This window comes from Pholis gunnellus (genome assembly GCF_910591455.1).
Source record: "Pholis gunnellus genome assembly, chromosome: 4".
NCBI classification, from domain to species: Eukaryota; Metazoa; Chordata; class Actinopteri; order Perciformes; family Pholidae; genus Pholis; species Pholis gunnellus.
The window spans coordinates 6,498,837-6,516,138 of NC_136530.1; the positions used below are offsets into that span (position 1 = coordinate 6,498,837).

Consider the following 17,302-nt stretch of genomic DNA (forward strand, 5'->3'; position numbering starts at 1 on the left):
TTTACCTATAATAAATAATAAAGTGGTTTAGCTCATTGGTTCCCAACCTTTTGGTTTGTGACCCTTGCATATTATTATGAGTTGTGAACTGTTGAACCAAAGAGTCCCTTTCCCTTCACATTGTTTAATGTGTTCGATTTCTATAGGCATGGGGGAGGCAAAGCTCTCAAATAGTTCACAAGAAGAACATTTTGTTTATTAGAAATATGTTTTTCTTCTTCGCCTTTTAAACATGATCCCTCAGAGGTTCTCCGGCTCGAACGTCGGCTTCTCTGATCGTTTGAACGCTCGCGTTTCTTGCCAGACTTCATTGTAATGATGCTACAGTGTTCCCAGATTTCGGCAATTACTTTGATGAGTACAGTGCACTATCATCCTCGATTGCCAAAACTATGAAAATTAGACCCAAGTTGGAATAAACTGTGATCATCCGTTTGATGGGCGCTTCTAATCAGATAAATGGGTTAAAAACCCTCCTCCCTCCCTCCACTGCGTCTGACTCTCGGTCTTTATCTCACACACACACATGTTCACGAGGCCATTGTCGAAAGTGCCGCCGAATTGTGAGCGAGGGCCGAGCAGATTCACAGAGTCCTCTGCCAGTGCTCTAATCAAGGGAAGTGTTTAACAACTGACATTGAGCTAGCAGGGCTTTTCATTAATTTCCCTTACTCACCGGCAGAACGGAGGGATAAATGAGAGCGGAAGACATGAGGGAAAAATCTAAAAATCACCCAGATTAACATGAGCGCAGCTGTCACATTCGCCGTGTAACGGAAACTTCACTTTGTCACGCAGATGTTCAATTTGATCGTGCGGGAACGTCCTTGATCTGGAAGTGTGCGAGTGAAAGTTTCTTTACTTCTCGTCTGGATTTTTAAGCCGTTACTCCCATGGTGCCGCCACCCCTGCTGATCAAAGGAGTGGTCGGGTATGAGAGAGAGAGAGATACGAGGGGATTAACAGCAAACAGGAGGATTGGCGGGAGGGAAGGATGATACAGGGTGTGAAGGAACAGATGACTGTGGGGCAGAGACAAAGGAAATCGAATACCAATGAGACCGTTTAACTATGTGCAAGCTGCTTTGTAGTTTGAATTCGACAAGTAACTGCTGCAAATGTGCAGTTTATTGAATATTGTTCACAAATATCCAATTGGAGCCCTTTTCCCTCTCCTCTTCACCTCTTTAATCCTCACCAATGCCCTCTACTCCTCTCTACTCTTTTCTTCAGGTGTGTCCTCCTCTCATCTTCTCAACTTTATGTTTTAATTCCTTCTCTGTGGTCACATGTCCTTTTCTCTCCTCACTTCCCTTTTCCACAACCCATAAAAGATCCCTCTCCTCTCCTCTCCTCTCCTCTCCTCTCCTCCCTTCCCAACCATCTACTCTTTTCTTCAGCTGTGTCTTCCTCTCATCTTCTCAACTCTTTTGTTTCAACTCTCCTCTTTTGTCTCATGTCCTTTTCTCCCCTCACTTCTCCTCCCTTTTCTCCTCCCTTTTCCATATTAAATCCCTCACCCCCTCCTCTCCTCTCCTCCCGGCCTCCTCTCTCCTTCTCTCTCCTCTCCTCTCCTCGTGTCCTCCTCGCTACACCTCTCTCCTCTCCTCCACTCTCCTCATTGTTACGCTGTAATTGGAGCTGGAAGCCTCAAGACAAGCAGCTCAGTGTGCGTCAGGCTGACAGGCAGGCCCGTTGGCTTCTATTAAGCTTTAATAAGTGAGCAGGATTGGAAGAGGAGAGAAGGAGTTGAAGGGAGGGGAGAGTGTGCACACTGTTGCTTCTACTGTCACCTCTCGATAGGATGAATGGAAACCTGCCTGCTGTCACACACACACACACACACTACCACATCTATCCTCTCCTTTCCATCAGCTCATTCAGCTTATTGCCACTTGCTACAGATTTCCGTCTGCATCTTGTGCATCCAAGAAAGACAGACATGTGTGGGGGAATAAAATAAATTCACAAAAGAAATAATCAACGTGATCTGAATGTCCGAGTCAAAGAGAAAGAGAGTCGAAGAAGCATATTGAGTGTGAGAAGGCCAGCCTGTCTCTGTTCTACAGCTACACACACAGAATGCCACACCAACACACACACTTGTCAAGTCCTCTCCTGCTGCCTGAGGATGACAGCAGTATTATTGCAGCGTGCAGAGTTTAATCTGAAGTGCCACACAGCAACCCCGGACCACAGTTGAGGTAAATGTTAGAGAAATATCTACAAGCTCTGCAGCTGAGTACAGCAAGAACAATTCCAGATGTGATGTGTGTGTGTGTGTGTGTGTGTGTGTGTGTGTGTGTGTGTGTGTGTGTGTGTGTGTGTGTGTGTGTGTGTGTGTGTGTGTGTGTGTGTGTGTGTGTGTGTGTGTGCGCACATGTGTGTGTGTGTGTGTGTGTGTGTGTGTGTGTGTGTGTGAGAGAGAGAGAGAGGGGATTTGCGGTTTTACGCCGTTATGTTGCAGCCTTGCTCTGAATTTTCTGTTGTTGCAGCAGCGCTTCGTTTTTGTTTACAAAGTCATCAAGGCTGCGGTTTATTCCAAAAAACATCCAGCAATGAATCAATTCATTACCTGACTTTTCAAACTCCTCCAGTGTGCGTGCGTGCGTGCGTGTGTGTGTGGACACTGTAAATGAACATGATGGTATCCTCCAAAATGCCTTTCTTTGCATCTGCTGCTCTCACAAACACCCTTTTCGCCGAGGAGACTGGAGATAATGTAATTGAAACTAGCAGTCTTTCCAAATTGAACATTGTCCTGAAACATGAAAATAAATACGGCACGGATCTGGGTTTTGTTAGGCTGCTGCATGCAACGAAGACGCCAACAATGTGTTCAAGGCGAAAAGAACTTCCAACGAACAAACAATTCAATATACACTTAGAAGTACACAAAATGAAATGAAAAACGCAAAGGCTGATGTAACTGCGAGCTGTGTGACAGCATGAGCGAACGGAGTGAAGAAAAACACGTCGTGAGATCTGAATTACGAGCTGCCATCCGTGTTCAGGGCAATTTTGAGATATTGAGCAATCAAGTTTTTACATCCCGTTGAGCTAAACTAAACGCCTTAATAAATCTTAATACTAAATAAACACTTTCCACACACAAGAACCTACTTCAGGAAAGAAAATGTGTAACACTTTCTATTGCACTGATGTCTATAATTTATTAATAACACACTTTACTCACTGAGAACAATGACTACTTTGAGTAACTTATAATCAGTGAGAAACCAGCAATAATTAAGTATTATGATACTTGACATGTGTCATCATAAAATGCCTTATAATGTGTTATTAATTAAATCGTATTGTTCTAAAGCATTATGAATATGTATGAGTTTATGACTATAATTACAGAGTACTATAAGCAGATTATAACGATTTATAAGTATGTTTATTAAAGACATAAGCGCCATAAAAAGTGTTGACGAAAGAATTCCTCTGAACAATTCCAACATGAATATCCAGAGGCAGTGATGAATTAATGGAAGAGGAAAAGCAAAGAAAAAAGGAAGTTCATGTGAAATGAGGGAAGAAGACGTTGTGCTATCAAGCAAACAAACACAAATTAAAACAAATATGCTTTAAGAGCAAACACAATCCCGCTGATGAAATGTGATCTCCGGTTATTCAGGAGGATTTGTCTGACTGTGAACTGAACTGAACTGTGCATGCCACATAATTATCAGGCTGGAACTAAGGCCTGTGTCCACGTGTATCACCGAGCGTATTGGATCGGTGATAAAGGACTAATTAGTGCTGAAAAGGACATTGATTGACCAACAAGGCCGGTTGATTAATGTCAGGTCTGAGTCGATGGAAACTGCAAAACCTGTTGAGAGTATGGAGTGGCATCGGAAGTGTCGAGGCTTTAAGGTTAAATTGCAAGTGACCGGCAATGGCTGAATGATTTAGTATATTTCTGGTTATTTGTTGTCTGGACTCTTTAGAGTGCATTTTTGCTTTAAGGCCACTGCTGTGGAGCTATGCAGTCTCCCTTATACTCGGTCATTTTTAATCTATATAGTAGTTTACCTTTAGGTGTGGTTCAGGCTTCTGTTTGACAAAATTATATATTTTTTGCCGCATTAGCAACATCTCTTTCTATTTGGATTGCCATTAAACAGAAATCCATGAGTTTGATGATCCTGACTTTTCCTCCAGCGCCACCATGAGGTTGACGTCTGTGATTTTTAGTAAAACGTCTCGACGACGATTGATTCAGAATGATTTGTAAAAACGTTGGTGATCCGTTTTCATTCAGCACCATCATCAGGTCACAATGTTAATTTGTCCAATATTTTGGTTTATGACCAAATATCTGCAAAACTAATGACATCCCCATGAGCCTCAGCTGTACTTTATGTGTGCTGCTAATACACAAATATTAGCATGCTAACAGGCTAAATGTTACTACCTGCGACCTCAATTACCATTGTGAGCATGTTAGCATGCTGACTTTAGCATTTAGCACAGCTTTGCTGAAGTGCGGCCTCATAGTAGGCTGTTAGTGTTTTTACCACATTAGTGGGTTTTTTTCTATTGTCTTTGAAACGATCACGACCACCAAGAAAAATGAATGTACTTACTTTTCATTGAGATTGTTTCTGCCGAAGCACAGTTGCCAGCATCTGGAAAATGTGACTTTTCGAAATGAATTAATGAATCTATTTTTTGTGGTCAACGAACAGGAAACCAGCTTTGAGCTCTAAGCGCTTGGGACGAGCTTAATCAGATGTACCTAAACCTCCAAAAATGATGTGAAACTTGAAAGATTACTTTGTGATAAAAGACATTCAAAATACATTTGAATTTTTTTACAGATTTTTCAATTTTTTAGTTTTGGTAAACTGCTCCTTTTATTGTGTACAATAGCGCCGCAGTTCAGTGGTGTCGCACAGGGTTTTATGCCATTCCCCGGCTTAATGTCAATGTGTAGAGTAACAGTTTATTATACCAAGCCACAGGCCACATTAATTAACCACCAGGCTGCCTCATGTTAGCGTATTTGCACCACAACCAGCTCCATTTGTTCCCATTAAAAATGAATTTGTCAGACAATAAAAGTATGTTTGTTTAAAAAGACGCTGCTGTTCTCAGTATGTTTATTCTGTCTTCCGTTCTCCTTCCCGGTGCTGTGTGGAAGTGAGTAAGTGGCTCCCGATGTCTATTAATGACATCCATTTATTTTCTGTGAGAAAGGATTTATTTCACTGTCCTTGTGCAGACAGTCCTCCCTCTGCTGCTATTTGTGCTGTAATTTAACAACTATTACTATGTTTGTCTAAGGCCCCAAATGTTCAAGTTTGCTTTAGGCAACTTCTCTCTCTCTCTCTCTCTTTCTCGCTCTCACTCTCTCACTCACTCACTCTCTCTCTGTTTCTCTCTCTCTCTCTCTCTCTCTCTCTCTCTCTCTCTCTCTCTGTAACACCCGCCCCTTTCCTTCGTCTGTTTTTCTCCAATCTGCTTCCCAATTCAATTCCCAATGTCATTGTATTCGTTGGTGTTGGTCTCGGGAGCTCACGCGGCAAAGAACAACTTTTCTTCTGGCATTTTCCTAATTGATCCATGGCAGCCCGCGCTGTGGTCTCGCTGTACTCACATCTTCAATAATTCATAAATAATTCTCTCGGGTTCATCATGTTTTTGTATAAAAGAAATACAGAAATTGATGGTGTTGTCTGTGGATATTTTACCCTTTTTTCTAAAAACACGGCGCCTTAGGTTCATCTTTTGACAGCGTTTGGCATATAGATGCAGCACAAGGGAGGAATATCAGTGAAAGCTGACAATGTTACTGCCTTTACTGTGTTTGGGCAAAAAGCCGAGAAGTATCCAGCTTGTGAGGTGTTTTATATAAGCTTAATAGATTATTACATGTACTGTTTTTAATGGAAATACTTATCATTCACAAGTAGTGTATACTGTACAACAGAAACATCTAGGGAAGTATAACTGGTATATATATAATATGAAACCTTGGAATTATTACTCACCGTTAATGCCAGACTTGTCATCTCTCCTTGTAAAGCTAATGTTGTGAAACATGTTAGGGTTAAGAGCTATTCTCAATCAGGAAGACAGTTATTACAGCTATTAAAGCCACCATCCACTTTACGTAATCAAGGCAATTATACCTTAGCTGGAAGGCATACGACCATTCCCACCCACAGAGGGAGAGAGAGAAAATGGGCTATTTTGTCTCGCCGTTTGTTAACTCCCACATATTTAATACAGGAAATATTGATGCTATTTCCACCAGTTGACTGATGGACTTCCTTTTGTGATTGTATTTCTCTCTGTGTAGGATTGCTGCTCCAAGAGAGTTTCATCGAGGAGCCTGATGGCCTGGTGTCTGTAAACCTGCTGGTGGTGTCTGCTGTTTCAGCCTTCGCAACAGGAGCCATCCTCTCCGGCCTCACCGTCTGCTGGATCATGAGTCACCGCCACCGCCACTCTCGAGGCTCCGGAGCCGGCGGCACCCGCCGCAAAAGTGACAAAGAGCAGAGCATGCTGGGGCAGGGCCGCAGCGGGTCAGTAATGAGCGTAACAAGAACCAGCGGCGGCGAGAGGCGGCGCTCACAGGTGGACAACCCCTTCGTCATGCCCAACGGCTGGACTAAAGGAGAGATGGACCCGGGCCTGCTGCCCACCCCGGAGCAGACCCCGCTGCAGCAGAAACGGTCCATGCGCCTCCCAGACGGCGACTGGGACCAGAGCCAGACCTTCCTCACCGCTGTGGGGACTCCCTGCCCCAACAACTCTGTCATCTACCTGAGCTCCAAGTTCCTGCATGGAGGTGGAGGGGGTGGAGGGATGGTCCGGATAGAGGACCCGGGGGAGGTCGTGCTGCCCCCGCACACAGAGCGCCAACGCTACCTGATCCTAGCCACCCAGAGAGGGGAGCACGGTGGCGGTCGGCCCAGCGGCACCCTGAGGAACTCGGCGGGCGATTACATCTACCCCGCCACGCCGCAGGACTCCCCCGACCGACGGAGGGTGGTGTCCGCTCCCACGCCCCACATGGACTATGGGGAGCCTCGCTGGAGTCACGAGGCGCTCAACTACAACAGCAACAATGGAGTGCCCTATCACTCCCAGCGCCCGGGCCTCATCAGGCCAGATATGCACGGGCCTCGAGGGCTGGGAGAACTGGCTGACTTCAGCCATCTTCTAGGGAAGAACATGGGAGAGCGCACCCCCAGTGGCCAGTGAGGCAAAGTACGTGAGCCCCGGCACCAAGCTCTCTCTGAACACCCATTCCCTCCAACAGCAGACTGGAATAAATCAACCCCTCAAGACTCACTGTCCCGGTCCAACCTTACCCTGTCTGTCCTCTCTCACTGTCATTCAATGTTCTGACGTCATTCAGCTGACTGACGAGAGAGACAAAGAGACAGTTGAAAAAGAGGAGCAAACTCTCCTCACGTCTCCGCTCCTCTGCTCTTAATTATGAGGTGCACCCCTCTGCTCTGTAAGTGGTACAACCCGCAGAGCTTGACTTTGGCACCACAGGACAAACAGTACGGCAAAGAGAGGGGTGCAAAGGAAAGGGAATCTTCTCAAAGGAGAGTGTGGAGATTTGAAAAAAAAAGACAATTTCCCCTCGCAGCGCCAAATGTGAAAGGTCTCCCTCCACCATTTTTGTTCACCGTTTTGACACCAAGGTTCTTCTTTGAGTGTGAATTTTTGTTTCGGCTTTTGTTTTGTTTTTGTGCCAGTGGCATCCAGCAGACAACAATGTGCTTTACTTTGGATTTCAGATGAGACTAAAACTGTTGTAGCCGTGCCAGAGGGCAGTGACTCTCAACGAATCATGCAGTGTGTGTGTGTGTATGTGATTGTGTGCGTGTGTGCGTGTTTGTGTGTGAATGTGAGTGGCCACGACAACCCCAACCAGTGTCCTGTCTTAACTGTGAAGTATAACTATATAACGACATTTCTGTACGGAGGAGGTTGACGTTAACATTATTTTCCCTTTTTTTATAAACAATCGCAGAGAGACAAATGGATTTTATTATATGTCTCAGTGTGTTTACCAATCAGAGGTGTGAGTGGTTGGCCAGTGGCTGGTGAAGGGGTGAGACATTATTTTGTGATTCCCAGTACCTCAGAGACAGCGCTGGACAAGAGCCATCATGAAGTGAAAGAAAGCAATAATGAAACATATAAGGACGAAGAAAAAGCCAATTTAATTTGATGTTTTATGATATTATATGTTTTTCTCAACAAAGCAAAGTGAAGTTTAGAGATGACAGCAGGAGATGGGCGCTGGGAAAAAGGAACAATATCTCACCTCCATTCTTCCCTCCCTAGCTGACTCTCAGCATGCCCGGGTCTGCCTGGTCTGACCCGAGGCCCCCATGGGCTCTGCAGTCCATTTGAAGGAGGGAATGTGAGCTGTGGCTGTCTGGCTGTCTGACTGGGGCTGTGAGGCCGTGAGGCCCGGCCGCTAGGGAGCTCCATTCAGCCTCTTCTGCCCGACACTGAGCCTCTTTGTGCCCCAGAAGCAGGAGGAGACTGCGGCAACAAATAGCCGTTAAGAGTCAGGGACCTAGCCCAGCGCCCGCAGCCTCGCAGAATATCAATGAGGAGGACAGCAGCTCCATCCGTCATGTGAGATGTACCTAACAGGACCGGGCATCTCTTGTGCTTCGCCGACTCTGGTGGTTCACTGGTTTGCCAGGACAAGGGAGGAAGGCAGAGGGCTGAAACTATAGGGGCTGAGGCCAGAGCTGGGGCACTGCTAGCTGTCACAATGGTCATCCCTTGTGGCTTTATCCCTTTCAGTGTGTTTCACCACAAAAGCGGGATAAAGAAAACAGATGGGCATGGGTGTACTTGGGTGTGGAGTTACTCTTTCAGTCCGTTGTCTGATCTTTTGATGTTTTCAGTTTTTTTTTTTGTCTGTTCCCATCCGTTCGTGATTCAAATGTAGATCCAGAGATAGCTTTAGTTCAGCTGGGTCATGGTGTGTTAGAGGTGGTGTTTTTTGTGTCTGTCGGCTTGTGTGTGTGTGTGTGTGTGTGTGTGAGAGTCTCTTTGGGTTTGTGTCCATGAATGCGTTACTCATATTGAGTGCAAAAAAACTGCTTTGATCAGTTGTGCTTTCGTTCTCACCCTTCCTCTTTTATTTCACCGCTGTTTCTTTCTCTATTGAGCCGTTAATGTTTTGCAGAGACCCTTTGCCTGACATCCTCAAATCCGGGTTAAAAGTGTCGGAGACCTGCGTGGGAGTGTTTGCCACCATTATAAAGTACACAAAGAAGTATGGCTAAAATGGAGACGCTGGGCTGTGCTTGAATAGATAAACAGTGCACACACACACACAAGCAAATATCAGAAAATATCAGAATGTACAAATATAAGTGCAGGGTATTACTTATGTACTATATGATTAAGACTTACATATTTTTCCACAAATCCCACAAATATTTTTCCAGTTAAAGCAGCAATATGGAGCTTTATAGAGCTTTTAGCTCATTGTTTTTGTTTTCAGGGGCACAACCTCATTTTTTATCACCCCTCTCATCAGTATCGTGTTCAGCCAGCTAGCAGCTGTTTTTAGCAATAATGCACAAAAGATTAACAATACAACACCCAACACCAAACGGCAGAGCGTTTAACAGCTAAAGAGACAGATATGTTCCTCCGTAATTGGTGGAGACCAAAATCAAGCCAATCAAGTTTTGTTTATATCGCACCTTTCAAACTAATCAAATCAAAAGGTTTTACAATTGATTGATAAGATCAAAACAAGACAACAATGAATAGAAGATAAAGAGACTAATGCACAACAAATTCAATATAACAAAAGAATACAACAGTGAATGAATGAATCTTGGTAAAAACATGTTAATGAAGTCAAATTAGAGGGAAATAATATAATTGTTAATACTCAAACCACAGCATTAAAACACATAAGACACTGTATAAAATCTGAGTTAATAAACCTTAAACCATAGAATTATAAAACATTACATAAGAGCCAGACTAAACAGAAGGGTTTTTAGTTTCTGTTGAAAGATATCAGTATTTTCAGCAATTCTCAGATCTTCTAGAAGGCTAAAAAACATGCTTCAAAAGACAATATTATGTCAGTGTTGTCTTTAAAGCTGGTTTCTGCTGCCAACAAGTGGCCAAAATATCAGTTATTGATTGTTTATTGCATATGGCTTAAAACAGAGGCTGGGTGTTGTTTGAAATGTTTCAATACTAAGGTCAATACAATAGCAGACACTTTTGTCGATACTAAACTTGGCGAAATATTTGACAACAAAAGCAATTTGAATCAAGGTCTGTTCGATCACGAGTAAACAAGATTGTAAATCAGACCAAATACCAGCTGACAGTTTTTCACGACTCAGTGCCACGGACACATTTTACTAAAACAGCATTGAGGTTCAGCACCCAGCCCGAAAAGAAAATTAAAGAAAATACACAGCCAGAGCTGTAGGTACTGCATGAGACAAGCCAGTGAAAGAGATTTATGAAAGCAAGGACAGAGGAGGAGGTCAGGCGGGCGAACATGATGTTACTGCATTACCGCCTCAGCACATTAGTACAGTGTATTCTTTACACATTCCACCCTGAAACAGGTCATTAGTACTGAGGATACGGAGCCCGGGCCCTCATCTCTGACTCTCTTTATCTCCCTCCGTCTCCATCTCTGCTGTGACCTGAGTGCTGCGTGTCTGTGTGCGTGTCTGTGTGTGTGTGTGTGTGTGTGCGTGCATGTGTGTGTGTGTGTGAATGAGGCCTCTCTGTCTCGGCCGGCTTGCCCAGCCAGCCGTGTCCTTGCTCTGCATCTCACTAAACATGCTTGATTAGGCAAAGTACATTCCCGAACCCTCTAATGGCCTGATGAGCCCTTGAGAAGATTACTACAGACACATCAGCCCTGAGAGGGAGGTGCACGTTTGACCAGCTCTTTACCCGTTTACTAACCACCAGCCTCACGCACTCGCAGGCGCACGTACAAACACTGTCGTCCCTTTAACCAAATCCGGGACGCAATTGAATTAAGATCAGAAAACAGAGCTCAGGCTTGAAATAGGCCAACACTGACGGGTTCTAGGAAAGGTACTGTACATGATGTTATTTTAACTGACTGGATAATTTGATTACATTTGTTCAACATTACAGGGCAGCTAAGGAATTCAGGTGTAGCCTTGTTAAAGTCAGTCTGTTTATTAAAGCCATCATCCTCCCGCTTCCTTACATACTTCATGTCATTCCCATTCCTCCTCTTTCTACAGCTGCACTTTGTCTCCTTCTTTCAAAGCTCCGTTTTTATTCGCAGACTCACACTGCTGCATCTTTCTACACACACACACACACACACAGATCTAATATCTTTACCCAATTTATGTCCTTGCTGTGCCTTCATCCTGTTTGTCACTGTTAAAGGTTAGCTTGTTAATATAATGAGTCGGTGACAGAAACAGAAATCAAAGTAATTCACAAAATCCGGCTTTATTTCACATCAAATCCTTAACGTGTTAAAAAAAAATTAGACATTTTCAAACCCTCTCATGCAGTAAATTGCTTTCCTTTCCTTAGAAATATTTTTTTTGTTGACACATATTGCCTCCAGTCCAACACACACACATTCTCCCTCTTTACCTCTACGCTGCACATATCAGCACACACACACATGAAATTCCCACCCAGCCCTCATGACCCAGTCTGTCTGTGTTCTTATTTATCAGGTTGTGTCTGTGTGCTTGTTAAAGTGACCATGCCTTTGTGTGTTGGGGTTGTTTGTGCCCTCTGGCCCAGTGATGCGATGCCCCCCCCCCCCCCCCCCACTCCCCCTCCCCCTCCCCCTCCCCCCAGCCAATAACTGCCATCTTACCCTACAGCGCTCCACTGTGCTGTACATGCTCTATGCCCCAGAACGAGTGCAGAAATGGAGGCTAACTTTTACTAAATCCACCGTCGCACTTGAGAGTAGTGACATGAAACTGCTCCCTTCCGAGCCAACGTACGAGAGGGAGAGAAAAAAAAGCACAAAAACAAGGCGTAAAACAAAATCCACATTCGCATTTTCGTAAAGTTGTAGATGTATTTAGTCAGCACTGATCATTTCTGTCATGTTTGTTTTTTCTATAGTTTGTTTCTGTGGTAGATATTTGGTTTGAAATGATATGGAATATTATTGTATATGATTTCAATTTCTCTGGTGTGCCGGATTTGAAGACGACAATGAAGATGAACCCGAAGACTATCAATGATTATTATCGTATTGACAGTGACAATGAAGCAGTACTGTGAGCAGCACTGAGGTGTTGTGTTTCCTCTTCGGATGCTGAATCTGAAAGGAAATGGAAGAGTAAGAGGCGGAGTGAATGAACTCATACAGACTTAAGTTCTCCTGCGAAGCGGATTCTCCTGCTACTGTGAAGGACCCCGTCATCCTGTGGCCCCCCCACCAGAGGCTGGCTCCCCCCCCCCCCCCCCTCGGGGTCACGCCATCATCCGATGACAACACATGTCCCTACTACGTGTACATAACCTTGATGCTTACATGTAATTTAAGTGCAGTAGCTGCATGACGACACAGCCTCTGTGTGTGTACAGAAGTAGCGACGTGTGAATTTGTACAGTACATGCAAGTGTGTGTGTGTGTGTGTGTGTGTGTGTGTGCTTGTGTCCGCGAAGAAATCTGTCTGTCGTCACACAAAACGAAACACGTGCATGCACCCTCCGACAACTGCCCAGTACACACATCCCCTCTACACACACGCTACACACACACACACACACGCCAACACACTCCAGCAGCTGTTCACCATTCTCCACATTGTCCTGAGCTCTGCCTGTCACTCCGCATGGAGACTTTGCTCTATGTCAACTTTCTTATTCTAATAAACCACTCAGACATTGATCTTGAAGGTGTCATCATTGACTGCTGTGTGTTTGATATCCTCAATTGATTCGTATCATTTATAATAACATTAAATAACCTGTAGCGCAGTGATTATTGCAACATGGAATACGTTGTTTTCAGATGAGACTCTGGTCTGTTACCTGTTATGTGATTGAGTTGCACAGTAGTGGAAGAAGTGTTCAGATTGTTTATTTAAGTAGCAATACAACATCGTGAAAATACTTTGTTACTGGTAAAAGTCCTGCATTAAAAGTTCTACTCAAAATGTATTTAAAGTGTCAAACACAGGGTATTCATAAATAAACCCTTTCAGAGCGTTAACTTCCCAAAGTCCACAAAGATTATATTTTATCAGTTCATCACTTTTTGTAAGTAAAATAAAAGTTACTACTGTTGTTGGAGAGATGTATATTTTCCTCTGGAATGTAGTGGAGTAGAAGTGTTCAGTAGCTCTAAATGTAAATACTCAAGTAGAGTGCAAGTACCTCAAAATCGTACACCTGTTTACCTAAGTAACCACCTGTGTGCATTTGACAACATGTAGTTCTTTTAAACATAAGAAACAAAAGAAAATGAAAAATAACCATCACCTTTTACCCAACGTTGCCCACACAGACAGAAATGTATTTTACTAATAAGTAGTTTTACTTGAATCAATCAGAGATAGTTCACAACCCTTTTAACCTGGGCAAAGTTGACATGTTAGATATTTATTATAGTTTGCTATTTAGAAAATAGAGCTGAAGTTCAGCAGCTGCAGCCAAAGACTGTAAGTAAGATTTATTTATAAAGCTCTTTTTACAAACATAAGGCACAAAGTGCTTAACGGGCAGAATTACAAACATAAAAAACACAACTTGACCATATAAGGGCCAATAATTTACATACACACAGAAAGTAAAAGCAGGCCTAGGACATGAGTTTTTAGTGAAATGCCAGTCTAAACAGGTGTGTCTTGAGCTGGTTTGTACTGTATGTATATATCTGCAGCAGAGAAGAAGCTGCAGGTGTACCTGCGGGCGCAAGAGGGCGGAGCGACTCCGGAAATGATATAGCCTACGTTTATGTTTGTGTTCACGGGCCAGGGCCGCACTGGTTCAGGCTAACATGCTAAATGCTAACATGACCCGATGTGATGGTAGAGCTTCATTCAGCTGAAAACGTTTAGAATTTGAGGAGCACAGTATAGACGGATAGAGTGAACTGGTTATACTGGGATAGAGGGACAGAGTGGACCGGTTGTCCTGGGATAGAGGGACAGAATGGACCGGTTATACTGGGATAGAGGGACCGAGTGGACCGGTTGTACTGGGATAGAGGGACCGAGTGGACCGGTTGTACTGGGATAGAGGGACCGAGTGGACCGGTTGTCCTGGGATAGAGGGACCGAGTGGACCGGTTATACTGGGATAGAGGGACCGAGTGGACCGGTTGTCCTGGGATAGAGGGACCGAATGGACCGGTTATACTGGGATAGAGGGACCGAGTGGACCGGTTATATGAAGAATTGGAGAATGAACGAGTAGAGAAGCTGAACCTGGAGCAGACTGGACTTTGCGGTGCCGTTCAGACAGAGTACGACAACAACACACTGCTGAACTAGCTTGAACTCTCCAGATGAGAACGTCAACACACACTTCGTTGCGACCACAGTGTTGCCTAGCAACATAGTGGCGAGAGCGCGCTACCCGCTGTGTAGAAACTAGTTTCTCCTTTGCTGTAGCTGCAGCCGCTGTGGAGTTTGTATTATACATGCATGTGTACGTTGTCTGCTTGGTGATAATTTATTCAACTGTTTTTTCTAGTTCTTTTTTAGGCCAGTTGCATGTTCATAATTGATAGCAGTTGTAAGCACAGGCTGCATAGTGTCCGTGTCTTAACATATTGCTGATGTAGTTCCACTTGTGTATAAGCTGACATTTAATGCAATCTATTGTTTAGCCTACTCTTTAATTCAACAATAGTATCATATAAATGAACCTACCATCCTTCTAAAATGTAACGCAGTCACTGACCTACTTCATCCTTTTTATTGTGCTTTTTAAGCACTATAAATTACTAAAGATTAGATTTATAGGAGTATATAGTAGTAGGCTACTCTTTCCACCTCTGAGAGCTCTGAGCAGCATTACAGCTCGAAGCTGCACACAGTGTTGTAGTGCAGTACCATCAGTCTTCATTAGAGGGCTCTAAAGGACACTTTTTTGAGCGTTGCAATAAAATGCCAAAAGCCTGGAGCAAGACTTCTGCATATTCAGTAGAACAATCATAAAAAGGTGTAAATCAGTGACAGAAATTGTCATTTACCTGTCAGTTCATATTGCCGGTGTAGACAGACATTTACTTCACCCCCCCCCCCCCCCCAAACCAGCTCCTCTTCCCTCTGGGGAGCCTATCAGGCCATTTCACATCTGTTGAGTGGTGGAAGACTGTGAGGACCTGTCAGGAGCTCTCTTTCGCTGATGTTTTATGGGCCTGAAGCCCTCCTATGCTGCAGTACTTGATTGATATAGGAATGAAGGAGGAGGAGGAGGGAGGTGGACAGTGACTGTGTCACACCCTGTGTGCAATTACACTGGAGGATTTGGGGCATCCTTGTTCACTCTCCTCTGCAGATTTAAGGTGACTGCATGTGCCAGCTTTTGGGATAATTTACAGCTTGTTTACACCCGGCCCAGATCTGTGAAGAATTATGAGGGAGTGTACCTGACACTATGCAGTCCCTCATCCATCTATCTACCTATCTACCTATCTATCTCTCTATCTATCTGTCTGTCTGTCTGTCTGTCTGTCTGTCTGTCTGTCTGTCTGTCTGTCTGTCTGCTTATTTCTTCCTCTCCTTCCCTCCTGCATCCTCCACACACACAAACACTCACACACACACACCCTCTCTCTCTCTCTCTCTCTCTCTCTCTCTCTCTCTCATTATGATGAATCTGATTAATGAAGAGGCTGAAGTAGTGCCAGTGGGTATACTCTCCTTGATTTCACTCCCTACTCCACAGCTGAGCTCCATGTAATGCCAGCTGGCGTCTCAATATTTGGTCTCCAAATATCTACTCTTCCTCAAAAACTAGACATACTGTTTGTTGGTGTACAACAACTAGACACATTTAGATTTGACCAAAAACAACATGTTGTGTGCGCCAGAGTGGTAGATACATTTTTTTTATATGTTATTGTGATCAGGGTGTGTGTGAGGGAAGAAGCTGGTCAGCAGCATAATAACAAATTAAGGGTTTTATTTACCCAAAATGTACGTCCAAACCACGAACAAGCGCGTTGATCACAAGGAAAAGTGATGCACTAATCAAATCATTTAATGAACGCATTAACTGAAACTTTTATATCTTTCTGGTCAGACACGAACACTAAAAGAGGGGACAGGTGGACATAACATACATTGTACTCCACTATTTTACTTTGCTCTATAATTTAGCAAGAAACTATAATTGAACAACCAGGAGGCCGACGCCTTTCAGGTTGTGGCCCTGATGACCCTGAAGATGAAATGTGTTCGGTCTCACAATAAAGGGGTTCTTTTGAAAGAGAGAAGAGCAGGTTTTGACCTCTCAATCGCTATTATATTATCGCAACAATGTAGCTGTTTACATCGCCTCTTGACAGAGCAGAGGTCAAATGAAACGGTTTGGGGAAACACAACTCAGCCTGTGCAGCTAGTAGACTGGGCCTTAACATTGTGTCATGCAGACACATGGTGGAAAAGTCATGATGTGAACTCTCATTTGTACATTAATACAGGGATGCTTAATTGATAAGAAACCTTCCTACACACACACACACACACAAAAGAATTAGAGTTATGTAGGTGTGATAAACCTGAAAACACTGCATCCCAAAAAATATTTTTATATGTAAACATATAAGTATAATATATCTAATCAGTGTCTTTTCTCTTATTGTTTCTTTCTATCTCTAACGTGAGATGTTGCTCTTAAATCAGACAATATTCCTCACACAATAACTGCTGTATCATATTGCAGGAGCATTGCGATAACAACCTTGACCACCAGGGGGCGGTGTTAGCTGTTAGGAAAATAAACTAAAAACAGAGCTGAAACCACTCAAATCGAGAGTCAATTTAATTGTTTCGTCTCCTGCAGTGTTTATTCCCAGTTGGCTCAGAGAGAGATCAAATCATTCCAATCTAAAGCACATTTCGTATATATGTTTTAAATATATTTACACAAAATGCTTGGAATGTAATAATGGATTGAGAACTTCATGGGGAAATGAGCGGAGAAAAGCATGGCAGTATGAGAAAAGTAATGAAATAGGAACTACAAGGGGGGTGAAATGTATGCAAAGGGTAGAGATGAAGGGGAAATGCAGTGGAGTCGTGTTTATGGACAGGAGCTTAAATTTAATTTGGCAGTTAAA

The 17,302-nt window shown here is 43.6% G+C and overlaps 1 protein-coding gene across 1 annotated transcript in view; it reads left to right on the plus strand.

The window, feature by feature from the left end:
• The window catches only part of sema6bb (sema domain, transmembrane domain (TM), and cytoplasmic domain, (semaphorin) 6Bb), a gene marked incomplete at its 5' end in the record, with an annotated part of 59,468 nt that extends 52,001 nt beyond the window's left edge, over positions 1-7,467 (plus strand). The window contains one exon of the mRNA XM_079158227.1: positions 6,317-7,467. Coding sequence (XP_079014353.1) covers positions 6,317-7,224 — 908 coding nt within the window. The 3' untranslated portion in view covers positions 7,225-7,467. The remainder of the gene's footprint in view (positions 1-6,316) is intronic.
• Between the last annotated feature and the right edge of the window lie 9,835 nt (positions 7,468-17,302).